This window comes from Lipophrys pholis (genome assembly GCF_963383615.2).
Source record: "Lipophrys pholis genome assembly, chromosome: 7".
In the NCBI taxonomy this organism is placed as follows: domain Eukaryota; kingdom Metazoa; phylum Chordata; class Actinopteri; order Blenniiformes; family Blenniidae; genus Lipophrys; species Lipophrys pholis.
Genome location: NC_137638.1, coordinates 29,577,975 through 29,605,019, shown reverse-complemented (window position 1 = coordinate 29,605,019; position 27,045 = coordinate 29,577,975). Strand labels below are relative to the sequence as shown.

Genomic DNA, 27,045 nt, shown 5'->3' with positions numbered 1-27,045 from the left:
AAAACGAAAACTACTTAACACAGCTTGAACCCATATAAACCTGGTCTGCTAATAAAAACTACTCAACACAGCTTCAACTCGAAAAAAAAAAACTCCTCTGTCTTCAAATTAAAACTCCACAGCTTCGACCCAGGCATATGAGGTTTTTATAAAAGTACAACTAAACTTCGTGTGTTAATGAAACGAACACCTGAGCTTTATGTAGACATTTGCATGAAATTTAAGTTAAATTTCGCTTCATGAAAATGTGTTTAATGTTATTTACATGAATTAATGATTAAAACATTGCATTTAATGTTATCTTTTATTTTGAACTTAGGTGGTGGAATTATTTGGAAAATTTTCATGTAATAAAAATACATAAAGTCCAAATTTTATTTAGCTTAACATTTTTCTGAGTGAAGGATGGACTCATCTTTTTTTGGTGCTTCCCCCACCATGCATTATAACAACACAAGCAAAATATTGTCTGTCAGACAGTTTAAACAGAACATGCCTTTAAGATTTAGACTTTAAACTTTAGACTTTGCTTTATTATTGCCACATGATATAGATACCAAAACCAAATTCCCCTTCTTCCCATTTTTAAACCGAAGGATTCAATATTATTTCAGTCCACCCATTGCAGCTATAACGACGTCAACTCTTCCCGAAAGGATTTCCACAAGCTTTAGGGGTGTTTATGGGAAGTTTGGACCATTTGTGAGGTCAGAAACTGCAGACTTTTCACAAAGTTGACGACGTCTGCACACTATGCTCCTCAGCATCCATTGACCTCACTCAATGCTTTTTCATGAGTTGCTGTCGTACCTAATCGCTTTACAACACTCACATTTAAATGTTAAACTATTCAATTTCAGTATACAAGGTTCTGTTACTTCCCCAGAAGAATAGTTTCTTTTTTGGTGAATTTAAAAGCTGCATTTAAAAACATCCTTTGACATCACATTGTTTCTTTAGGACTTTAATCCAAAGAAAGTACCATAAAAACACCAACAACTGGCGTACTTGAACCATTTCATAGAATATCACCAGAGATTGTTGCTGCTCTGGTTTACGACTGACTTTAAATCAGGGTTGTCAAAATCATTTTAGTTCTTTTGCAATGTACCGCCCAATTTGATGTTGAACCGGACCAGAAACAAGAGCAGCATATTAACTCTTCAGTACTAATTCTTTGACATTTTTTTGCTCTTCTTATAGTGCATTTTTAGAAAGTCTAAACAGATTCCAGTTGAAACCTGTAAAAACAAATATAATAATCCCAAGAGATTCTTACTTGTACAAACTGGAATAAAATAAAATAAAAAATAACATTTTGGTATTTATGTTTTTGATCTTCCTTGTGAGTGCCTTTTGTTGTTTGTATTTTTCATTTAATTCATTTATTTTTTTACTTTGAGCAAAGTAAAGACTTTTACATAAACTACTATGGTTTCTGAGTTGTAAATTTGAGTCCACCAGTTTAAGTAACATGTACGACTCTACATCCTGAGAGCCTTTGAAATAGTAACGACACAAAGTACAAACATTCAAAAATGATGAACATGTCGTTACAGTATAGACAAAATCAAAACATGTAACTGAACAACATTCTTCTACAGTAAATAGAGCTTGAACAGTGGGGGTTTTGCTTCCGGCCACCTGAGGGGCTTTTATCGTCCCGGCCTGCTTGTAATGTGGTGGGAGGAGTTTGAAAAGACGAGAGCAATCCCAGAAAATGGACTGTGGTATTTAAACGGAACTGCTCCCCCCAAAAAGCCACGAAGGAAGCTTTGGGGGGAAGCAGGCAATGAGCGTGGTTTTGGGGAGAGCACTCACTGAGATTCACTACCAATTACTGAGGGGAGGAGGGCAGAGCAACAGGACGACACACCCTGCAAACCTCAACTCATTTTTACTCATTTTTAGATGCACACTCACTGTAACCCGTCGCTTGGGTCAGTACCACTGCTGTTTTTGTACTTATCTGTTTGCATCCGTATCACTTTGGATTAAACTGTGGAGAATAATAGTGTCCTGTTGAAGCCATGTGGTCTAAAGGTTTGCTTGGTTTTGCATGTCTTAGTGGCAAAAAATGTTTCTCCTGCTGCTGCTGTCACTTTTGATATGAACGCTTCAACAGTCAATTTGTGACATAAATGAATTAATAAAGGTCGAGCTCATTTTGAGTGGACCGGGTTGGTGAAAAAGTGTCATAATAACCTTTAAATTTGAACGTTAAAGTTTTTCTTTGTTGTGGCACAGAGTATACCTGATGAAAATGTCGATTTTATCACAAATCCAACCAATTACTGCAGAAAACGACTACAATCTCAACATGATGCCAATTTTAATGAAACCTTCTGGTGCAATATGCAGTGAAATGTCCAAAAAACTTCTCCTAAAGCTGTTACTTTATGTATGTATGTATTTTCACAAACTCACCCTGACAGCATGGCTTTGAGACTGATATGGACCTGAAACAACTTACCAATCACCTATAATCTAATTTACTCGATTAGTTGATTAATAACAATATTTTATGGTAAAGCAGCCAGTTTTATTTTCTTCAGTCTGAACCAATCTGTTCTAGCAGCTACCACAGTGTGGCAGTAATGAGCTACCTGTGGCTGTAATCTACCAGCACGGCACATCTCATTAAGCATTAATTAAGCTTGTTGTGTTAGTTTTAGATTGGTTTTACAGAAATCAATTAAATTTAAAAAAAAAAAATAATAAAATGCTATATAATGTTCTTTTTTTATCATGAAAATATAGTTTGTTAATAATTCACTTTGGCTAAAAAAAATGTTTGTTCAAAAAAGCCTAACTAATTGAATAATGCTAAAAATAATTTACAGATTTATCAATTAGCAAAATAATCGTTGCAGAGCTAGTTTGCTATCTTCCCTGGGAGCCTCACCGACATCTCAGCTCGGGTCTCAGAGTTTTGTTGTGTCCACTACTCTTAAGAAATTTGTTAAAAAATAAATAATAATAACAATTCTGACCAAGTCTTTGGTGGTTTGGCCGAATCGGAGCTTCATGTTTGACACCCCTGCCATAAATATCAAGAGGGTTGGTGGGATCCCCCCACCCCCCACCCCCCGGTTGGGAATCGGTGATGTGGTACGTCCACTGGAGCGGGGCTGTGTGCGCCCGCGCTCCTGCTGCGGGAGCCGATTGGAGGACGACGCGCCTGGCAGGCGGAGTTCAGGGCAAAAACAGCCGTCTCGACAAAATCTGGACATTAGACTCCTCCCTCCGCCTGCAGAGGAGAACAGGGCGGCTGAATGAAAGCTCATCAATTCCACAAAGCATTTGAGACCGATTAAAGGACTCGCGGTGCGTTAATGTGCGCAGTTTGGACGGAACTGTGCGCGTCTTAGATGCGTCTTTCTGCAGCTCAGCGCAGTTTTCAACTGTGAAGCTACACTTTTTTTTTTCTTCCACGCAGCTTTGCAGGATTGTCCCTGCACGCAATCTCCCGTTAGAGCGCTTTAAAAGTAGTAAATAAGTGCTTTAGGGGGGAGAGAAACTACTCCAACATGGATTATCGCTCGGAAGAAGAAATTGGAGTCTTCGGAGCGCATGTTGATGTCCAAAGGTACAGCGGTGTTTCTAATGTAATGGATCATTTCACACAGAGTCTGCGCTTGTTAATCGGTTTTATGGTGTGTTTTTGATAGAAGCGATCACGATCATCAGAGAGACGGTTTATTTCTCTTCACAACTTCGTGCGCTTCAATTCCTTCCAAAAATGCTTTTTAAAATGAGTTTCTCATTCCTTCTCTAACGAGCTTTATTCTGTTTAAAAGAGACCTTTCGAAATTCATCCGAAGGGTTGATGGAAAAACTAAAACTGTTACTAAGCTGTTCCAATTGATTTGAAAAGGTTTGAAATCTCCACTCTTGTCTTTATTTTAGTTTTAATGTTTGAAATGCTGTCTCAGCAATTTTTGTACTAAAAGTGGGAATAAATGCAACAAAACGGTCAACAGAAATACACTATATTGCCCAAGTATTTGCTCTGCTGCCTGAACTGAACTGAACTGAACATCCCATTCTTCAACCATAGGATTTAATATGACGTGGGTCCATCCTCTGCAGCTCCAACAGCTTCAACTCTTCTAAGAAGGTTTTCCACAAGGTTCAGGAGTGTTCATGGGAACATTTGACCATTTGTGAGTTCAGACACTGATGTGGGAAGAGAAGGCCTGGCTCACAGTCTCCACCCTAATTCATCCTGAAGGTGTTCTTCTACCAGGTTGAGGTCAGGACTCTGTGCCGGACACTCAAACTGGATCACCCAGGTCTTTCTGCACCTCGCTTTGTCACGTTAGCACAGGAAGGGACCGTCTCTAAACTGTTCCCACAAAGTTCAGAGCATGGAATTGAGTTTCTTTCACTGGAACAAATCACAACCCCCCCCCCCACTAAACTTTACACATTACACTTTCCACTTGGTACAATGCAGTCAGACAAGTACTGTTCTCCTGGGAACCTCCAAGCCCAGACTGTCCATCAGACTGCCAGACGGAGAAGTGTGATTGGTCCTTCCAGAGAACTCGTCTCCACTGTTCTAGAGTCCAGTGTCGGTGAGCTTTCCACCACTGCCTCCGGCGCTCTGCATTGCTCTTGGTGATGTGAGGCTTGGATGCAGCTGCTTGGCCTTGGAAAGCCTCCATGAAGCTCTGCGCTCTGTTCTGGTGCTCGTCTGACGATCTCTGGAGGTCTGGAGCTGTGGACTCTGCAGAAAGTTGTTGACCTCTGCACACTATGCTGCTCAGCATCCGCTGACCTGCTCTGTCAGTTTCCATGGACGAGGTGATGCTGCTCACAAACACTTGCACTTTGTTTTCGTACCACTTTCGTACCACCAGTTGATTGTGAGGAAATTTCCCGGCTGGACTTGTTGCGCCGCTGACATCTTATCACTGCTCCATGCTGGAGTTCACTGAGCTCCTCAGAGCGACTCTTTCTCTCACTCATGTTTGTAGAAATAGTCTGCATGCTGAGGTGCTTGATTTTATACACTGTGGCCATGGAAGTGATTGGAACACCTGAAATCAATGAATTGGAAAGCTGAGCAAATACTTTTGGCAATATAGTGTATGTAAGATACTTCTAAATGTTTTTCTTGTGGTTACACCAGTGATTTTCCAGTTCTATTGTACAATTTCTTCTTATATTGACTCCAAGTGCACAGGAATAACATCTATGCATATTTGTTGGAGAGAAAGTCAGTGACTCTAATATGTTTAGTGTTTTTCTCCACTTTATTTCAAAAGTAGCTGAATGAGAAATACAATGCTTAACTTTGATCATTGAGCTGAAGTGTGTCTTGAAAGCATGGATTTGTTTATAAATTGGTTTAAATGTCATTTGTCTGAGTATTTTTTTCAATGTTGGAACCACAGGATGGAGAAAAACAATTTATATTGTGAATATATAAAATATAAACATACTTGTAGTTGTTTACGTTTTTAACTGTCGTCACACCAGAATTTTGCAACTTTCCTCTTCCATTGTCAGACCACACTACACAGAAATGATAAGTCATTTTACCAATGTTAAAGATATAGATGCATTCCAAAGCACAAATAGTTCCATTTTTTTAGTTGTTACACCATTTAACATTTTTAGGGTATTTCTAATCCCTGGTTTGGGGAGTTTCTTCTCATTTCTCATTCTAGATCTGTGCAACCAGATGTAGTTTACTGAGAGTTCAGGCTCCTTAGTTCAAATGCACTGGTAAAAGTATATATTGCTTGTCAACGCTATCAAGTACTAATTTATGTAGTTTGTCTTGAATTTACAGTGTGATCAGTAATTGTGAATTAAAGAGTTTCTGAGAGCTCCGAGAAACTAATTTGACTTCATTGAACATTTATTCAATATTCACGCACGCACCAATTAGTATTTCCTAAAGACGATGTGCGGAAGCAATGTGGTCAATGTTGTCTTTACAAGCATCGTTTGGCAAGTTGCCTTCTTCTCAAAAGGTTGTTGGTTTGATCGCCTATCATGCACTGCCCATGTGTCAAAGTATCCTGAACCCCACATGGGTCCCTGTGGAGTTCATTGCTGTGTGAGTGTGTTTGTGAATGGATGAACGTGACGAACGGTTTAGAGCGCTTTAAGGCCCATTTACACAAAGTTTGACGTGAAAATGGATCATTTTTGTTTATGTTCTGAAAACGATGTGGGATTAGACAGCTGAAGTGGTGCAAACATGCCCGGAGGTGAAGTCCATTAACTCTAATTTCCTCCGTGTGATAGCTCATAAGGGCGATGACAACACTACTTGTAATTTATATGTAGATTTTTTTTTTTAACTGTGTTTCTTGCCTGGGAATGCTCCCAACTCTTTTGTAATGGGTAACTTTCCAGATCTGCAGCTGCAGAGTCGCACCCAAATATTCATGTTTTTCTGGTTATACCATCCAGCATTTCCAGCTGTGTTCAATCTTACTTTTGTTCACTTTTCCTCCATGTTAGTTGCCTGCTGTGTGAAATTACATCTGAACAATTACTGCGCTCGCTGTGGAAGTTATTGTGCATGAAATGCTGATCAGTATCACAACAAAATAAATAAGAAGCATTGATGATTTTACTACAACATATCATATATTAGACCATGGTGACCCTTGTACAGTTTTTCATTGTGATTTCATTTCAAATTCTGTTTTTGTAACTTAGGCAGAAATTGTGAAAGTTTACAATGAAAGCATTAGAAATACTTTCATGTGTATAACACGTTTCCAAAAGTCAAAATATCTTTCCTGCATCCTGTGTTTGCATTATGAGGCAATTTCATTCACATTCACTTGTTATTTGTGCAACTGTCTCATGTTGTTTGAATTGACCTTGATTCAATTCTGCAAAGTATGACCATGCCTGGAAATATGAAATGGTATGACTAAAAAAACGTGAAAAATACTTTTAAAACATGTCAATCATTTAATATTACGGATTGCATGTGCATGAAAGAGATAAACATTTAAATACAAATGTATTTCTCATTTGAATGGTTTCTCTATTTGTTATTTACATGTGGAACATGTAAATGATTTGTGTTGACATGGTTTTCAGAACATCGCTGTCTAAACAAGAACGTTTTCTGAAACAAAGTTGATGCGTTTTCGCTTCAAACGTTGACGTGTAAACGGGGTCAATTTCACAAAGAGTTGGAATTTCTTTCAAAATGGCACAATAACCACAGAAACGTGAAAAATATAGATTTTTTTTTTTTACATGTGTGGAGACGATTGTTTGCTCATGTTGGTAAAATCAACATTGGTGCATCACTTGACTGGCGTTTGAAAGTGAAAAGCACACATGATGCCCCCCCCCCCCCCCCCCCTTTCTGTTGAGCACATCTGTCTGTCAGACACATCTGTTTGATTTGCCCTCCGTCTCTGTCAGGATTAACATGCTTTCAGACCAGTGTACCTTCTGCATTCCTGCGGAGGAAATCTCTGCTCTCTGTTACTCTATTCAGTGTTTTTTTCCCAAGCTCTTCTGGCTCCGGCTTAAAAAATGACCTCAGTATGAAATAATGTGATCGCTTTTACATCTCGAGGCTGCCATCCAGACCACTCTGATCATTCCCAGCTTCACCACCTTCACGAACCAGTCAGATGTAGGTCAACAGAAGTCTAAAGGACTCTGAATAAACGTCACGTTTCTTAACGTATAAGGAAATCACAGGAACACCAAAACCATAAATTTTTGGCTTGTTTAAGTCACTGGGGCTGCTTCTAATGTCTCTGTCGTCACTGTGGGAGATCACAGTTTGGAGTAAACAAAGAAAAACATCCTTTGTGAAGTACATGGAAATTAGAAAGAAGTACATGGAAATTAGAAAGAAAAATAAATATTAGGGATGCACCGATAGCACTTTAAAGGACTAGTACTAACCTTCAGCTACCTGCCGATACTGAGTACCAATACAAGTACTTATTAAATGCCATAAAGCCTAATTCATACTTCATATGCAAACGATGTGCAAAGGTTATGTATCGCCACAAACCTCCACACAGCGTTGATAAGCACACCTCCAACAGCCTACAACATACACGACACTTATACTTTAATCATGTTTAGCATGTAGCATCGCTGGTTTGTGAGCTGCGAAACTCTTCAGTATTGAGCATGAAGCACGGCTTGGAGTCAAGTGCTGAGCAGTTAAACTGCTGAGCGACATCCCTCTCTGCTGGTCGAAATCTCTCTGGAGGTGAAGTTGCTGGTGTTTTATGAACTATCTTTCTCCTCGATCTTTTGGCAGAACGTAATTTACAGTGTCTTATATTTGTCATTCTCAATAATGAAGTATCTCTTTATGGATGCCGTTACAGGTGACTATCAAACTATCAATATGGACTATAAAACTAGAAAATGGACAGGGAGTCATGTCTCTCTGGAGGCTGCCATGTTTGTTATTGTCCATCTACTATTTACGGCAGCCATGGTGAGCATGTGCCGCAGCAGCATTTCCACCATCAACAAGGAGACGGTCAGATCGTTTCCAGAAAGTGTCTTTCGCTTGTTTACACAAACCCCATGCGTTTTCACAGAGTTCCCCTTTGGGAGTGGTTTTCCAAAAGTTGTGCTTTCAGTGGCTCGGAGCACCGTTGTCGAGTAAACGTAGACCCAGAACGCAGCTAAAGTTTTGTGTTTTCACTAGAAATTGTTGCTGTATAAATGGGGCTTAAGGGACCTTTCACGTTGGGATAGTCCAGGACTCGGTTCACTTGAGAGGGAGGGGAGCTGAGAATTTTCACCCCTTCATTTGGTTCCGGTGGCGCTCACATTCACTTTAGAGACCGGATCAAACCGCCTGGAAAACATCACGCATTTACAACAGATGCTCGTTTGGGGGCGCTGTCACCTGAAACAAACTGACCAGAGAGGAAGTGAAGAAGAAACACGGATCATTGATTGGTCCAGACCGAAACCGGAAGGCCCGCCGCTTTAGCCCATGGTGGCTAGGCTAGTTAGCTCGTGGCTAATGGGTAGCCACAAATAACAGCGTCTTCAGACCAGATATCACTCAGTCTTCCTCACTACTTCTTTCCAACTTTATGTTTTTGTGTCTGCTTCTTCTGATTCATGCCGTTAGCTTTGTTTGTTCACTAACCCAGAATGCATTGCACACTACGTCACTTCCTCTCACCCAGCCCGCCAGAAAGATCGTTTGTAAACGAACCGAGACCCAGGTTTTCAAGGGGACCAGAGATCCCTTGTTAGCGCCAGTTCAGAGTTCGTGGGCGTGTTCTAGTCGCCCAAAACGAAACGCTTTTTCTTTGAAGAGACTCTGGTCCGGACCAAACCGAGGAATGTGAACTCGCCTTAAGGCTCATGCTGAAGTCAGGTGCTTATTTGTGATGATTTAGCTTAAGGTTATTGGTTAGGCAATGCAATATGTCAGTGGGTGGGCCACACAAGTAATTCTATGTAAACGTGTCTGTTCGTGGGACAGAAAGTGGTTTTCTTGCTGGAAGCATCTAGTACTGACAAAAAGAATAAAGATGTTTAATGATTTGCTTCCAAGATGAGCGTCTTCATTTCTTATCTTGGGAGCCTTCATATCCTTGCATTAACAAAACATTTTTTGAAGTTCATTAGTAAAAACCACCAATCAGAGGCGAAGCCAGTTCTCATGACTGCCATTGTAAATGTGAATATTAATTAAAAAAATTAAATGAAATGCTTTAAAACCACTTGGGCCAATAAAAAGTGCCTAGCAATGCACTTTGAAGCTTTAAAAGATGGCGTCGGCCCCTTCTGGGATCCCAGAGTGGTTTGTTCCACAGCCTTTTCCAAACCAACACGACACACAGCACCGAAATGTGGAGCAATCTTTGGAAGTGTGTTTCGCATAAGAAAGCTTCATGAAGTAGGTCAGCTGTAAAGTAGCTCCCTTTCAAAGGTTACCTAAAAACAATGATCTGTTCAACAGTTTCCTCATTAGGAACCAGGCTGTTTTGCTCCTTGATAAACTCCACAAACCCAATTTATTTCTGTGTGTCAACCTGATGGTGGCAAAACAAAATATGTTGAAATGATCAGATACGTGCTTAGAATTCGGGAAACTTGTGTTTGACACAAATACTTTAAGCTGATCTGCTTCAAAGTCACAATATGATAGGCCAAGAACCAGACCAACTATTCTGGTGTGACAGGCCTTTATTCATCAAAAGCATCAGACATTGACAGTGCTACTGGAGAAAGGACGTAAACTCTAGATTCACGATTCAGATACCTGAACCTAAAGGCATCACCTGAACCGAGCTCTTCCACAAGCTGATGCACAGAATCCAAACTTCTATTCTGTTTTATGCAACTGACGGCCGGTTTCCACGGCAACAATTCAAGTGAAAACGCAAAACTTTTGTTGTGTTTTGAGCGACAATGGTGCTCGGACAAACTGAAAACACAACTTTTTAAAAACGGCTCCCCCTGCTCGTCTCTCCAAAATCCTAACTGGCGCCTCCCCAATGAGTTCCGAGTGCAAAATGAACATTGGAGACAATGTGTATTGTCTTTGGTACTGTCCCAAAATACTGGGAATCTTTTGTTCATGAACTGCAAAAAATGCTGGGGATAAAACTTGATCTTGACCCGGTGACCTTTCTCCTTGGTCTCCACAACAAACGTGTCAGAAATACACAGTACACAAAGCTGTTCAATGTGCTGATCTTTGTGCCAGAAAGTATATAATACTTCAGTAGATTTCTCATAATACCCCCACAATCTGTGGCTGGTACAGGATAATAATGGAGCATATTATACTTGATGTTGTAACTAGTGTGTTCCCCTCCAGAACAGCTCAATTTGATAAGATGTGGCAACCCTTTCACGGACACATGAACACGAATGTATCTGTTGTTTTATGCTCCCTGCATAGTATGACGACTGCCGTATTAGTTGTGCATTATGTGAAGTGACGTGCAGGTCTGTATTAATAACTGTCATGATTGCTATTACTGTTTAAAAATCTATTTAGTTTAATTCATTTTTCTTCTCTTTAATGAAATTAAATGAAATTATTATTGTGCTGAGGAATGTAGTTGAGATGTTGGTTTTGTAAAAATTTAAAAATAAAGAAAAATATACTTCGGGAGTAAAAAAACTGCTCCCAAGGTGGAAGTTTTTGGGCTCCGTCGCCATGTACACGGGTGAAAACTACACTTTCTGGAAACACTTGTGCTCATCCTCGAGTCGACAGCGGAAGTTCTGCTTCCCTGCACCATTCTACCTTTTACCATCCGTCCACGTGATTGTCCGTGTACTTTTGATTGTTAATGTTTTCAGTGTATTGTTCTTTGTGCACGTCTGTGATTAAGATTAAGAAGCTTTATTGTCATTGTGCAAAATATAACGTAATTCCGTTTGTTGCATCACTAATAGTGTGGTTTCGTTACAAAAACAACCAACCATGCCAACTTGTGGTCTGTCATCGGTTTTCAGAATGTTGCTGTGTAAACACGAAACGTTTCTGAAACAAAAATATAATATCGATGCGTTTTCACGTGAAATCGAACACGTTCACACATATAAACAATTTCACTCACCAATGAAAAAAACACGTTTTACCAGAGAGTCGTAGAAAACCCTCACAAGCACAGGAAGAGCATGCAAACGGCCCACAGGAAATCCCCCCTTAACGCTTCTGGTGGGACACCCTCAATTGATCATATATGATACTCTCATACTCATAAATACCTACTTTTCCAGGTCTAGAGCCAGTGAAAAGGTCCCAGAACATGATGCTGCCTTCATCTTTTTTCATAATGGGGATGAGTGGAGACCTGTTGTGTTCATTTATATCAATCCCACCTTAGTTTCTTCACTCCATTGAACATTTTTCTTGTGCTGTCACAAGTGCCAAGTTGCTCTGTGGACAATATCAGACGTGAAAGTATTGGAGAGAACTTGCTTTGTTTGTTGTGTCCTGCCATGGATTAATAGCTGTTCATTGTTTTGTCTAAACGGCCGCGAGAGAGATTCTGCTTTATGTGCTGTTCCTTTGGAGTTCAGTCTGATTGACGCTCACTTCCTGGGAGGCCAGTCACAGAACTAAATGGGCTCTTTTTCAGGCATGTTTTCTAAGTGTTGGCTGGTAAAGACCTCGGAGACCTTTGTAGCTCCTTCAGTCTGATGCAAATCATTTACTTTTGGCCACTTGGTTTGCTAACCTCTAACTCCAGTGCACACTTTTTGAAAACATTAGCCCGAGGGTTCACTTCCTCTTTCAGCAGCACTCTAAATGGCTTTGTTCAGTGAAGACCTGAACGTGTGGTATTAAGTTACATGTTTTTTTACATAGCTATCACAAGTTATGAGCAATTCCCGCAGAAAACAATCCATTTTAAGTTGTCGTAAGAAAACCTAGATGTGAAACAAATACTGAAGGAGTAACCACGTAAGCACATGTTGTAATGGCAGATATCCTTCATGAGCAGCTTGGAACTGCTTGTACAAAATATAATGATTACTGCCAATGAAACCTGCTACTGTCCAACCAAACCTTTGGATTCTGAGTATTGTTTTCAAAACTTGAAAATCAGGCATGTGCATGACTCAGGGAGACTTTTTATTGGCAGCTGTGTTTGCCTCAGACTTACTGTTGTGATGCAAGTTATTACAAGTTGGTAGTTGGATCAGATTAGTGGAACGTTTTTCACTCTTCCAAGCATATCACATAAAACCATTTCACATCTCTTTTTCTTTTTGTGGCTAAGCGTGAGCCCCTGGGAAGATTGTGAAATCACTGCATTCTCACCATTCTGTGTTTGTACTTGTCGCTTTTCAGAGGTTCTGCAGCTGGCCTGAAAGCAGATACACAGATTAGCCCCAGGTATCAAATGTTGTGACTGTGACTTAGAGGCCGCAAGGTGAAATCAATTCAGTTTGAACGTGAGTCGACTTGTTTTAGTTTATGAAGGGTTTCAGGAGCAGAAAAACTTACCTGTGAGCAAAGTATGAAGAACATGTGGGCACGAGATGCTATAGAAAGTTGTGACACTTGGAAAATGTACATACAAGCAGTGGAACTTCCATCCATCCATCTTTTACACTGCGTTACCCTGTTAGGTGTCAGCTCCAGTGGGGCTGGGCAAAAACTGGATTTAATGGCATTTGGAGCTAAAAATGATTTTTATTTTGCAAATTCAAGTTTTTTTTGCCCAGACAGTTCTTTGGCATTCCTTGTGGGTTTCCATAGTTGCACTTTTCACAATATATCTGATGTCTGCAGTCATTTTTAGTCCATTGAGAAAATCTTTTTTTATCGAAACTCAAATTTTTCTTTAAAAAAATCATAGATTTCTTTTTTTAGGCCAGATCGCCCTAAGCTCCAGTTCAGTGAGGGTCAGGGTCATAGGAAATAGTTGTCTAGCCATACCAATGTCAGTGTATATGCTTATTAATGTCTATAGTGTATATTTACCTTCGGCAATGAAAGTTGGGGTGAAGATTATGTTTTTGTCTGTGTGTATTTATTTGTTTATTGGTTTGTATGTATGTATGTATTTTACCAACTTTTAGCAAAAACTATTAACCCAAATTGCATGAACGGTTCAGGGATGGTTTGTCATCATCAATCTTCAATCCATTAGATTCTGGGACCCGACAGCTCCTGTAGAGGTCAGATATTTACTCTGTTGTCAACACGCTGGAGCTCCACCGTGAGCCATCAGTCAGGGCTGACGCTGCTGTTATCTGAGTGCCAGGACACTGCTAACTCCGCCTCTTCTCAACTTTCAGCCAATCACATGCCAACTCACTCTGACGGCGCATCAAGGATCACAAAAGAATGGGACCCAACAGAACATCATTTAATCTTAACATTCCAACAACATGAAGCAATTCAAATGATGGAAGGTGTGGTGGATCAAATAACCTTGTAATCCATTGGTTTCCATGGTGACAAATGTGGCGTTGGCGATAGTATGCGCTCTACCGAGTGCCCATTTTAGTTCTCACAGCGTTTCTGTGTGTGGTTTCATTACAAAAACAACCAACAGCGGCAACTCGTGGCTGGGCGTGCTAACAGCACCGTTTTCAGTGTGTCTGCTGTTCTGTTGCCGTTTTTCCTCGGCCCATGTTAAACTGGACGCCACTGCCTTGTTCCAGAAAAGTTGGGACGGCAACATGCTGCCCACTGTGGGTTTTTCTTTGCGATGTTCGATATCTAACCAAACTAATTAATTCAGAATCAGTTTAGCTTCCATGCAGCCGTTAACACAGAGCCAGGCTGTTGGAAGAGGTGCCGCATGTGGTTTGGCATCATTTTCTCTCAGACGTCGTCTGCATGGCCGTCCTACAAACCGTGTCTTTATTCACAGATTTTGCAGCCATATAGCACTTTTGTTCTTCACCTCATTCCACCTGAATGTGGCTCAGGGAAGACACTGAATATTGTCAATTGTTAGTCTTCATAATACAGTTTTAACTTGATACATTAGATGCAGCGATGAACGTTTGACCATGTAAAGTATACCTGAGTCTTTGCAGTCTATTCATCTATTCATCTTCAATATCCAAGTTATCACAAGTCCAATTCTCCATAATACTGGATGTTATGTTAAACATGAATAAAAACATCATGCAATGATGTAAACGTCTCAAAACCTCCTAAATAGTGTTTGTATTCCATTATTGTCAATTGAAGATGTTGCTGCTAAGACATTTTGCCTTTTCATGCAAAATATTGTCTCATTTTGAATCTGATGCCTGAAACACATTTCAAAAAAGTTGGAACAGGGTCAACAGAAAGACAAAAATTAGTTGGCCCTCATGAAAAAAGACTGAAGGAGCATTGAACAACTATTTAGACTAACTGGCAACAAGTCAGTAAAAGGATCACAAATCTCTTCACACTTTATTAAAATTGTTACAGATTTTTTAGAAACTGTAAAGACTTTAAAAACCCCATCATCTGCAGTATATAATGTCAAATGATTCAGAGAATCAGGAGAAACCTGAGTGCGAGGCCATAAACTGGATGCCGGTGATCTTTGGGCCCTGAGGCAGCACTGCAGTAAAAACAGGAAAGATCACGAGATTTCCCCACGTGGGCGTGAGGACACTTAATAAATGTCTTTCTGTGGACTCGGCTTGTCGGGCAGATCACAAATTTAGGTAGAATCTGTCTCACAAAAATAGAAGAAAAAGTCGTGATAAATAAATCTTTTCTGCTCTTAATGGTAAAACAGTCTGAGGCAAAACGGATAAACACTGCTGGGATTATTCACTAGTTTACATTTTTAAATGACTGGCTTCAGATTGCACGACCCAATTGTTGATGTCTTTATACTACAGCTGAGAGAGAACTGATGCATGGAGTCGGGGGTATTTATAAATTGTGATTCAGTCACTTGACCGCTCTATTCGGGTTTGTGGCTACCAAAAAAAAAAAAGCTGCTGTGATATTGTTTGCATTAACACGGTGAGTTTCAGACTCTTCTCTTTTGGTTTCGGACTGAGTCGACCTGTTCTGCTCACCGCTCACATAAACTGCTGACAGCAGCTCACCGCCAACTCAAACAATAAATATCTCTAATCCCCGGCATGTTCCAGAGCCCCATCCCACTGCATGGCCCTCCATCACTCTCGCCACTCTTTGTCCACCGTTCATAAAGAAGTTCACACCAAAACAACACTGATTAGATGGCTCAGGCCCCGTTTACACCACTACATTTCAAGTGAACAAAAAAAGCATTGTTTTTTTCATTTTCATTCAGAAAGATTTTTGTTTACACAGCAACGCTCTCAAAACAACGTCCACTTGGAAATGAGGAGTTGGTGATGATGGTTGCTTTTGCAAAGAAACAACACACATGACGGAAACCAGAACATTTGTGCAATTTAGCAACGCAAGTTGGTTAAACCATTATGAAAACGGTACTAGAATACAGGGTGGGCTCAACAATACCTGTAGCGCCAAGATTATGCCTACTGGGAGACCAAACAGAAATACCTAATATTTCAAAATAAGACCTGGCAATGATAAAGGTCGGACTCGTCACGGCTGCCCGGGTCATCCTCAGATTGTGGAAAAATGCATCGTCTCCAAGTATAAAAAAACATGGATGGAACTAATGTTGGAGATCGTATCATATGAACACAGGCTTGTCTTCTTCTTGGTTGTAACACCACTGTGACACTGTGATGATCTAAATGTCTGCATTGTTATCAGTATGATTGTTGAACATCTACTCTGGTTGTTAAGTATGCAAGTATTTATCACAGGCCTTTGGATTTATTGGAATTAAAAGTAATACATTCTGTTTGTAAATGTTTAAAGAAATAAAAACTTTAATGGCAAAAAAACAAAAACATGCACATGTGCACCGATATATACGTTATAAACATTAGCAATTTTTGAAAAGTTCCACCCCTTTCCCAAAAGTGACATTTTCAGTGACTCCGCGCTCCGTTGTCATGGAAACAAACACCCAAAAGGCAACAGGTTTTGTGTTTCCACTTGAAAGGGGCTCTAAGATATGTGGAAGTTTCCCTCTCATTTCTTAGATTATAAAAAAGATAAACTTTTCCATTGAATTACTATTTGTTCAGGGGCATTTGTAGTAAAAAAACCAAAAGAAATATGATGGATATGAGTAAAATCAACTATACAACCTGAGAATCGTAGTTGTTGCTTTAGTCCCACAGTTTTCAGCCAAATGTTTGGCTGTTTCCTCTATTAGTGATGCGCTGCCACCTCGGCTGTAACCCCCCACACACAGGATACTTGTGTTTGTGTGGACGGGCAGTCTTCCAGGTTAAACAAAAATCACCAAATATTTACATTTCTTTGGCGTTTGTGAGCATATCTAACAGGCTGCATCAACACAGATACAAAAGACTTCAAAAATGAATGACTCGACGCAGACGGTCTATGAGCATGTTCATCTGTGAAGTTTGTGACTTCAGCTGTGAATAATTTGCTTTTAGAAAAGCCCACATATCCAAATCTGAGGTAACATCCCAAAATGTCAGATTGTTTTTCATATCCAATAATGCGTTTTCACAAAACTGATGAAGATCCAGATTAACCACCAGCTTGTATGTAGTGAATAAAACATCAAATAAAATAATTAAAAAACAACAGACCTTAGCCTGTGTGCAATGCAGGTTTAACCTAAATAAGCTGTCATCAAGAAAAAGAAGAAATGGGTTAAAAATATTTTGCAGTGACCTTTTGGATCTTTCAAACTAAACATGAATACAATAGAAATAAAGGATGGATTACATAACATTCTTGGTTATTATCTCCCAAAAGTGACCATTTGCCCATAAAAAACGGAAAAAATCTTTTTTTAAATTTAAATTGTTCGCCAATAAAACAATTCTGTTTCCAAAATTGCTCGGGAATCATGTTGTAGAAGGAAACCATGGAGTCGTCAGCACTTTACATCCGAGTACGTTAGTGTTCATTCCATAACAATGTCGCATTTCGGATATACGGAAACTGGGCTTTTTTCCATAATCTTTGGCCATATGGCGGCTCGGAGAAGAGCCGGGTGGAGGAGGGGAGGGGGTTTTGTGGGGGGCGGGGGGGCGTCTAGGTCAGCCGAGAACAAAGAGTGGAGAAACTAATCCTCCTGGTCAAACACAAAGGTAGCATCAGCAATGCTCCGCTCTGTCCCAATTTGAACTGTACAACTGGAGAATCATGTTGCTTTTGTGGAGTGTGGGAGTGGAGCAGTACATACAAACCTATTTCATTGGTGTCAGTAACATTTGAATGTTTTCTCGTATCTTTTAAAAACATGTTTATCGTCCCTTCATCATGTGGCTGATGAACCGTGTTCCCCTGTAGATTCTCCGGCTCTCGGGGTGTCAAATTTAATTGTTTGTACGATGCATCTCGATGTGAACATGGACAATTCTACATCAATGCAGCGATAAAACATAATTGTTTATAACGTAGTAATATAGTTTCTTGATTTCTCTGGCAGTGGGACAAAAAAGTTCTCAAAGTGAAAAACCGGCGAGCACTATGTGATGTCATGCCTCAGCAACGTCGCCCGCAGACACACAAGGGAGCATGAATGATAAACGAATGACAAAAGTAAGACCGACTGTAAATAGTGTTCTGCTAAATTATAAAGAGGAGGCAGAAGAGTTGACAGTGACTTGATCACCAGCAGATGCTGCAGACCGTCGGGCTGCTGGAGACGAGCGTCGCGTCGACACAGAGGCTGTGCAGAGAAGCTTCGCGGCGAATCATAGCCTTTGAGTATCATTCGCTTATGGAGTATGAATGAGGCTTTATGGCATTTAGTTAGTGCTCATACTTGTACTCGTCCTTTAAAAAAATTATACCAGTACATCCCTAGTGAATGCAGAAAAAGGAATTTCCCCACCAGGCAGGTGTGTTTCTTGACGGGAGTCGAATGGGACGAGATTATTTAAAAGGGTTAAAAGTGAAAGTTGAATCTTCGGTCATACAAATAGTTCCTGTTGAATCTAACTTTTGTAAAGAGCAGCTGAGCAGTTGTCTGATGCTGTTGGACTTGGAGTTAAACAGTGATGAATATAAATACTGGTTTATGTGCATTTGCTTACATGCTGTAAAAACTGATCCTACATTGTTAAAATGCCCAATGGCAATATTCTGCTGTGGGACGTGTTGTGTTGTTTACTTCGACGTTCCTCCAGATGATGCGACACATCCAAGTTTCCAACGGCTGCTGGTATTTGTAATGAGTGATTCCTGTGTCGATGAGCAGAAATTCCTTTGGATGTCGGCCCCGCTCTAAATCCGTATCGGTATAGGCTGCAGCTCTTGCATTCTGTTACAAGTGTAGAACAGTGGATTGGAGATTACACACAGAGGGGGAAGGGCTCCATTTAGAGGGATTGAGGTCGTTACTGGAAATGTCATGATAATGCTGTTGTTATTTAACTGAAGTGTGTCGACTGCTGATGAACTGATTTTGTTTCCGTCTCTCACGCCTCTGTTTGAACATTACATTTCACGAAGCGGTAAAAAAAAGTCTCATTGGCAAGGCCTCATTTGCTCACCACATCATTACAAGCAGCCTTTGACCTACCGAACCAGAAATACATGTCTGCTGACTGCATCTGTCCGGGTTAGTAGGGATGAACGATATACCGGCCAACGTCAGTCACTGTTTAAAAAAAAATATGAATCTGTCCGATAAACAAAAGTGGGGTCGAAATGAACAGTAGGTTTGGCACGTTCAGTAATGTTGGTCCAGATCGGGGGTACGATTTGTAAAGACTGGCACTCACCTGTGATGCTGGATGTTGAATTTTCAGAAAAGCTCCTCTAGTGAATGCTGATTGGTTATTAATAGTTGAACTCTGTAAAATGTCTTTCATGTATACAGTCAATACACTCATGATGTTTTGTGTCCCAATGCTACATTTAAAGAAGTAAAATTGACTCCCCATGAGGGAACATCACCATTATGTTCTCATTTTACTCAACATGACAAACAACTTGAACTTTATGTGCAAATGTAAAACAGTAGCGCTTTAAAACTTAAGCATGCTGAAACCACAAAAACTCCCCATTACCTCTTTGACTTGCTTGACGGCCACGCAGACTCTGACTTCCTCCTTTTGCCTTCTGCTATCACATTCTGGAAGCTCCATCCCCCTGAGAATCTACTACACCCAGGCCTGCAGAGCTTCCCAGTAAATGCACACCGTTTCTTCCAGCCCGTGGTTCAGCTCAGGCCAGAACAGGGCAGGCCCTGTTTGCCTTCAGCAGAGTGTACAGGAATAGTAGAGACAGATGGTACCACAGAGCCCAGCAGTTTATTTGAAGCCAGAGCTCTGCATAGTCATTAAAGTGTGGTCTCATGGTAGCCAGAGTTTTTTGTATATATCTGCCACAGATGTGGCTGCACTCAGCACTAAGTGTGTAGATGAAGGGTCAGCCCAGATTCCTCGGCAGGGCTTTATTGTGACTGGGGCCCCTGAAGGATTCTGCTGGGCTGGCAAGTTTCACACGACTGACAACAAACTTAACGTTACCGTCCCTCATTTTAATCACACAACAATATATACTACAGGCGTTATGGATGCATTCCTCGATTTTTATCATCCAATCCATCTCAAGCTAAAAACTGATCCTTGTTACATTTTGGTTTCAGGAAGGTTTCTTGTTCACACGGCAATGTCCTGAAAATGATGCCCCTTTCACATGAAAGACTGAAAATGATGTAGTTCACATGTTGGGCCACTAGTGGGTGCTGTTGGTTGTTTTTGGAGTGAAACCACACACACATGCATGCAGAGAACAATACGCTCTAAACATTAACTATTACACTGTGGTGGACAGACGACCAACTTGAGTTGTTATTATGGTGACTGTCAAAATAAAACTACCAAGTTCCAGGAGAAGATGAACTGGGAGTCATGACAGTCTTGAGGAAACACTGCTGTCCTTGTTCGTCTTCTGAGCATGTGCAGAAGAACGATTTACTATAGCCGTGGTGGAGCCCGAGCATTTTCAAAAAGTTTCACCTTCAGAGCCATTTTCAAAAAATTGTGTTTTCAGTGGCACCGAGAACGGTTGTTGTGTAAAACAAACTCTCAAAATGCAACAAACATTTTGCGTTTTCACTTGAAATTATTGCAGTGAAAACGGTCCTGTTGTTACTTTCTGCTCAGTTGTGCATCGATGACACTATGTTACTGAGGGTCCGACAATTCTTTCCCCAACCAATAATGGAAAAGATGACTCGTAACATAACATAACGATTAAAGATAAAAGATTAAAAGGACATGTTAACAGAATCACCTAAAAGTTTTGTTGTTTTCTCTTCAGATGGTGGTCTCATGTTCACGAGTCCAGAGGAAACTAATCCTGCCAACAAGGACACATTTTCCACTCTGGTTCACCTGGAAATCCCTCGGTACAATTCATCCAGTTCCTCTACAGTCTGCGCCTTGCAAAGATGGATTTGGGGCCGTCAGCCCATCGCGGTTCCTGTGCCTGTTCGAAGCATGAGTGTTGCTGTTGGTGAGAGATCCCCAATAGGCCCAAGGATGCCAGGATGCCCATCACTCAGGACAACGCCCTCAGCATCCTCCCGCTGCTGGAGGACTGGCACAGGGCTCAGACCTCGAGATCACAGCAGGATGACAACCTGAATCAGGTACGTGACCCCCTTCTCCAGAGAAACGCTCCCTCACTCTCACAATTTTAACTTCCCAAGCAGGCAGAAGTAAGAGGGGCTACTTGGCTCGCAGGTTCAAACCAGGAGGACGACAATCGGGGGGGAAAGAATATTTTTACTTTTACGCTTTAGTGTACATCTGAGTCTGACCTTTGTGTTTGCATCTCTTAAATCTGTTCAGTACATGATTACATTTGGACAGACCGGTGTTAATTCTGACAGCAAAGTTCCATTTGGTTTTAGCTTTTTGTCAAAAATTTTATAGATTTTTAGTCAAAATATTGCAAAGATTTTAGATGAGTAAAAATGTAGTGAATTTAGTTGACTAAAATGCAATAATTAAGAGATTTTTAAAAGCGACTTACAGATTTAAATCTCTGCGTTGGAAAATCACTTTAGTTACTTTACTTGGCTGTTTAATGGGAACAAAAAGAATGAAAAACATCTATCTGGCGGCCACCTTAAAAAAATTAGGGCTGTCAAGATTGAAGCGTTAACGCAAATTAATCCGCCATCGCATTTAAGCTAATTAACAATTTTAATCCATCTGCAGCGCAGAATGACTGAAAATCCCCGATACTTCTCTGGCAGTGCTTTTCGGGCAGTTTGTACCATAGAATTATTGCCGTTCATGCACAACTGATCCGAAAGTGACAGAAGCCACTCGATATGGAAGACACAAAAAAAACCCAAGCTGGAACAGTTTGATTCATCGACAGCAACCCTGATTAACCCTGACAGCATTTTTAATTGTTTGACAGCACTAAAAGAAAATCTAAATGACTTCTGATTGGTTTTCATCACAATGTTTCTTATCGTCTCATTTTAATTCGTCTATGAAAATGCAAATGAGATCGGTCTTAGTTTTCGTGCTCATGCATTTGTTTTTATATAGTTTCTGTATCGTTTCAGTCATGTCCAAGCACATTGTCATGAACACTTTAACAAAAAAACCATTTTGTAAACGAAATTAACAACTGGAACAGATTTAAATATTAACTGTATCAATGCTGGTTGACGAAGCTCCCATCCACGATGCCCAGACATTCCAGATTGTGTGAAGAAATTGGATATTCAGTGATGTTTGGTTTAACATCATGTTTTTATTTATTTAGTTATTTATTTATTTTAGAACAAATCTGTTTCCTTGAATGTTCATCCACACATTTGCCTCCCTCTCTGTCGTCCAGCATGTGGATCAGGACTCTTCCCAGAATGGCGAGGATGACAGCGTGTGCAGCAGCAGCAGCATCAGCAGCGTCCACATTGAGGACATGTCCCTGTGTCTTGCTGCTATTCACAAGCTGGTGGAGTACATCAAGTTCAACTTCTTGGAGGGTGACACGCCCCTGGCGGCCGGCCCGTCCTGCAGGGAGGGGCTGGACGTGGAGGTTCACGCCGTTTCCCTCAGCAAAGACGAGGCGGACGCCCCCGAGTTCGGCCTCAGCTTTGGCAACATCCCGATCTTCGGGGATCCTGACGGTCGGAAAAAAGGAGGCCCGAGGAGGAGGAGGGACCAGGGCCCCATCATGGACGTGGGCTGTATCTGGGTGACGGAGGTTCGGAAGAGGAGCCCGGCAGCTCGCTGTGGTGGAATCAAACTGAGAGATGAGCTGCTGTCGCTGAACGGGCAGCTGATGGTGGGAGTTGATGTTAGTGGAGCAAGGTAAGAATGATTAAACTGCAACGGGCACTCGATAGAGCACATTCCTAATGCCACATTACATGTCACCATGGAAACCAACGGATTACAAGGTTATCTGATCCACCACACCACTCCTTCCATCATTTGTCATGGTCATTTGAATTGCTTCATGTTATCATTGGTTGGCACTGATTTTCCAATTTCTGTGACCCCCCGACCTTTGACCCCTAACTGCTAACCAGCATAATGATCTCACTCTCATGTGGCATATCAGAGGATAGGGAATAGAAAAAATGAACATTTTGGAATTATTTTAACATCAATTGGATTACAACTGACTGCATTATGAGCAAAATAAGTTTTTGACATTTTCGTGACCAAGACCTTGACCTTTGACCCAATTGCTCTCAGAATTAAGTGGAACCATTCTTGGATTGGGACGAATGTTCCCTGAAAATTTCATGCAATTGGTGAATACATTTTGCAAAAAGTTGGTGAAATACATACCTTCAAACCAATAAATAAATACACACAGACAAAAGCATAACATTCACCCCAGCTTTCATTGGCGAAGGTAAATATTTCTCTCATGAACCAGTCCTGTCCAGTGCAGTTAGATTTAGTTTCACGGCAGTGTGGCATCATCCGGTCTCATCATGACCTCCTCACCTCTCCTGCTTTTAACCAGCATCAATCCAGACCAGCACTAAGCCTGGGCAGAGCGACAATAAATACCCCGACTGTCCTCCATGACATCCCCACCTCAAGCAGCGTGGGCCCTGTGGAAAGCCGCGTCATGGACCTGCTCCAAGTTGGAGGGACTGGAGATCATTTAGCGAGCTTTTATAACTCTTAAGTGGTTGAACATGATATCCAGCTCTGTCTGACATGCATTTGTTTCCCATTGCAAATTTAAAGCTGCACACAAACCTATGATCTGGCTGAACTTAGTGGGTTCAGGATGCAGTAATAGCAGATTTCCCAGTGTGTGTGTGTGTGTGTGGTTTGAGGATTCTCCAGGGACTAATAAAGAAACCTGTTTCCATTTACTTTATACTGAAGCAAGTCGCAGTCTGATAAGTACAGCTCTTATCACCACGAAAGTTGATTCCTATTTGATTTCCAACCTGCACACACTTGTGAATTAAAGGGTAAGAATCATTTATTTTGAGCCAGTTTCTTACTGGACTGCCAGAAACAGAATTAGCAAAGGAGTTTATAACGTGGACAATATCTCAGTTGTCGCCGAACTCTCAAACCTGTCTCCAACCATTCTTAATTTAGTTTCTGCAACTACAAAAGTTTGAAAAACAGCAGCTGCATGAAGGGGATTTGTGTGTTCCATTTCATTCAGGGCCTGTTTACGCGCCAACAGTTTCAAGTGAAAACACAAAACTTTTGGCTGTGTTTGTGTGTCTGTTTACATGATGCTAAATGGTGCTCAGAGCCACTGAAAGTGGGCCCCCAAGGTGTGAAATGCTCCGACTCTGTCGTCGTGTAAACGTTCAGAAACGACACTTCCTGGAATAAATAGTTCATATGCACATGCTCAGTAGATGGACAGTAGCAAACATGGAGTGTCCTGACTCCCAGTCCAGATTCTCCTGGACTTGGTGCTTTTATTATTGACAGTCACTGTAATAACAATCTAACGTGGTCGTCTGTCTACTAGAATGTCGGACCGTATGCTCCCATTGTTAATTGTTATAGCGTATTGTTCTCTGCTGCATGTGTGTGTGGTTTCATTCCAAAAACAACCAAGAGCACCCACTAGTGGGTCAACGTGCTCACTGCATCGTTTTCACAGATTCTGCCATTGCAAAGTAAATGTGCAACTTGTTGCGTTTGCACTTGAAATGTTGTCGTCTAAACAGGGCCTTAGTTTGTTTGCATTTCCTTTGGATTCTTTTAATAACATACCTTTTAGTTTGGCCTTTTTTGTACTTTTGACTTTGTACTTGACAATACCTGCCACATCTACTGCTGTATTCATTTGTTTACAGTTTTTTTTCAAGTGCAGACTTGAGGAGAGAATTATCTGTGCATGACATTTACAATGTCATGCCTGTATTAGTAGAATTGGTTTTGCAATGACGAGCTTTCAATCCTTGACAGTTACCTGGCTGACCAGTGCTGGAGTGGAGGCTCAATCTACCTGATCCTGCTGCGGAGGGTCAAGCGAAAGGCTCCCCTCCCCCCCGGTAGTGACGGCTGTGACGACCAGCAGCAGGGCAGCACGGCCTCCGAGTCCTGTGACGCTTCTGCAAACTGCAAGCGAACACGCAAGTTTGGCGTCATATCACGTTCGTCGTTTAACCGCGACCACCAGGACAGTACGGACTCTGACATCCGGAGCTGTTACAACGGCTTCAGCTCGTCTCTGCCTGCCGATGCCGACGTCGGTTCTCTGGGAGATGATTCTGGGTGCGTCCTCTCCACTCCTACAGAGGAAAGCCCGAATGGCTGTCCTCAGGGGAGGACCGGTCCACAGCGAGTACACAGTGGCGGCGGTGCCGCCACGCTGCCTGCAAGATGCCACAGTCAGTTGTTGGAATGCAAAATGGATTCTTTCAGCAGTGACTCTTCCAGCCAGGTGAGACACACTGTTGACACCAAGGGTGCAAATGTTTCACACATAACCTTTGAACTAGAGATGCAATAATACCTCTTTTTTAAAGCTTTAATTACTTGCTAATACTGAGTACCGATACGAGTACTTCTTAAATGCCATAAAGCCTAATTCATACTCTATACATGAACAATATACGACGGCTGTGAAGCAAATCTGCACGGCCTCTGCGTCAACGCTACGTCAACCCTCTGAGTCTGAACCTAAATTTGTTACACACCATAATGCTGACCATAGTTTATTAATCCTCTTGTGGAAATTCCTTCTTTCTGCATTGACCCATCCGATTTCTAGGAATCGGTGGACAGCCACACTAAGGCGTTGCAGAGAGCTGATGGGGGTTAAGGGTCATGACCCGTCTGCTGTGGGAATCAAACCTGAGAACAGCTGATCCCAAGTGTGTTTCTCTAACCTCGAGGCCACCATTTCCCAGTGTTGATGTATCACCTTAAAGCCTTATTCCTTAACAGCTATACACCTACACAGCAATAGGTCGACATGAGAGTGAATCCTTAGTGCCCTTTGTTGGATCAAGAAGACAAACTACATCAAAGTGTCTGAAACGCCACAGAGACGTACAGAACAGACACTTTTCACCTTTTCACCAAGGAGGCTGAAGGAAACACTCATGATACTGATGATAACAACAATAGCTGTAATAAAGTCGATTTTTGGATCCACATTACCATTTTAATGTTGTTGTTTTAGCTTTTTCTTTGAATGTAGCTGGATGTCATCTTCATTTTTGCTTGGATTGTGTTGTAATTAACATTCACCCATGCAACAGCTGAGACTGTGGTTTTAGTAGCTTTTCACTGTGATTGAGATATGTTTGGCACTTCCATGAGAGCATAACAAGTATAAAAAATGACGTCTACTCATGGAGCCTCTTTGGTTTTGTTGAGAGGAATCGGAATGCTTGGTATCCTTGAACAGACTATGAAACTGGATTAGCATTTGGACATTACTGAATGTCATTTTGAGCCACTGATTGGGTTTGTTCCAAACTGTGATGAGCAGTAAGCCTAAATGATTTGTTTATCCAACATTAATGTTGTGCTCGCTGTATGAAAGGCTTGATAATTCTTGTTAATATGAAATCAACACAAGCTGTCCATAGAGGAGAGGACGGCATCCCTGCGGCAGGAATTCCAAAACTATTGGCCGTTGAACGTCCAGCAGCCAGGTGGATCTGTGCACAGCTGTCTGAGGGGATAAATAGGATGGCCGGCTCGTGACAACTGATATGAAAATACCAGAGAGACAGTGATGGGATTGCGGTTTAACATCTGGGTCAGAGGATTGAGACCGACAGCTGGCGTATCGTGACCACACATCAGAGGGATTGTAAATGAAGAATAATGTCTGGAGCCGGCTTGTTGGTGCCCCAGATGCCGGTGACCTGTCTTATGTAAATCTTCCTATCCCCTCAAGTTGTCAAAATGGCTGATTAAGCCGTGAGCAGTGAGGCTGAGGAGGTTAAACAAAACTAAAAGCGCTGCTGTAATCTCATGAGCGTGACGACCAGCACAACAGTGTCGGTCCGGAGCCCGTCGGCTGTGTGGGCGTCCTGATTCACGGCTTCTGCTTCCGCAGAACATGATTTACAGTGTCTTACT

General features: G+C 41.4%; 1 protein-coding gene across 1 annotated transcript in view; it reads left to right on the top strand.

The window, feature by feature from the left end:
• The first annotated feature begins 3,292 nt into the window (after positions 1-3,292).
• pdzd2 (PDZ domain containing 2) overlaps positions 3,293-27,045 on the top strand; it is a 51,364-nt gene continuing 27,611 nt past the window's right edge. Inside the window, exons 1-4 of the mRNA XM_080467576.1 lie at positions 3,293-3,589; positions 20,801-21,131; positions 22,343-22,818; positions 24,913-25,390. Coding sequence (XP_080323702.1) covers positions 21,030-21,131; positions 22,343-22,818; positions 24,913-25,390 — 1,056 coding nt within the window. The 5' untranslated portion in view covers positions 3,293-3,589; positions 20,801-21,029. The remainder of the gene's footprint in view (positions 3,590-20,800; positions 21,132-22,342; positions 22,819-24,912; positions 25,391-27,045) is intronic.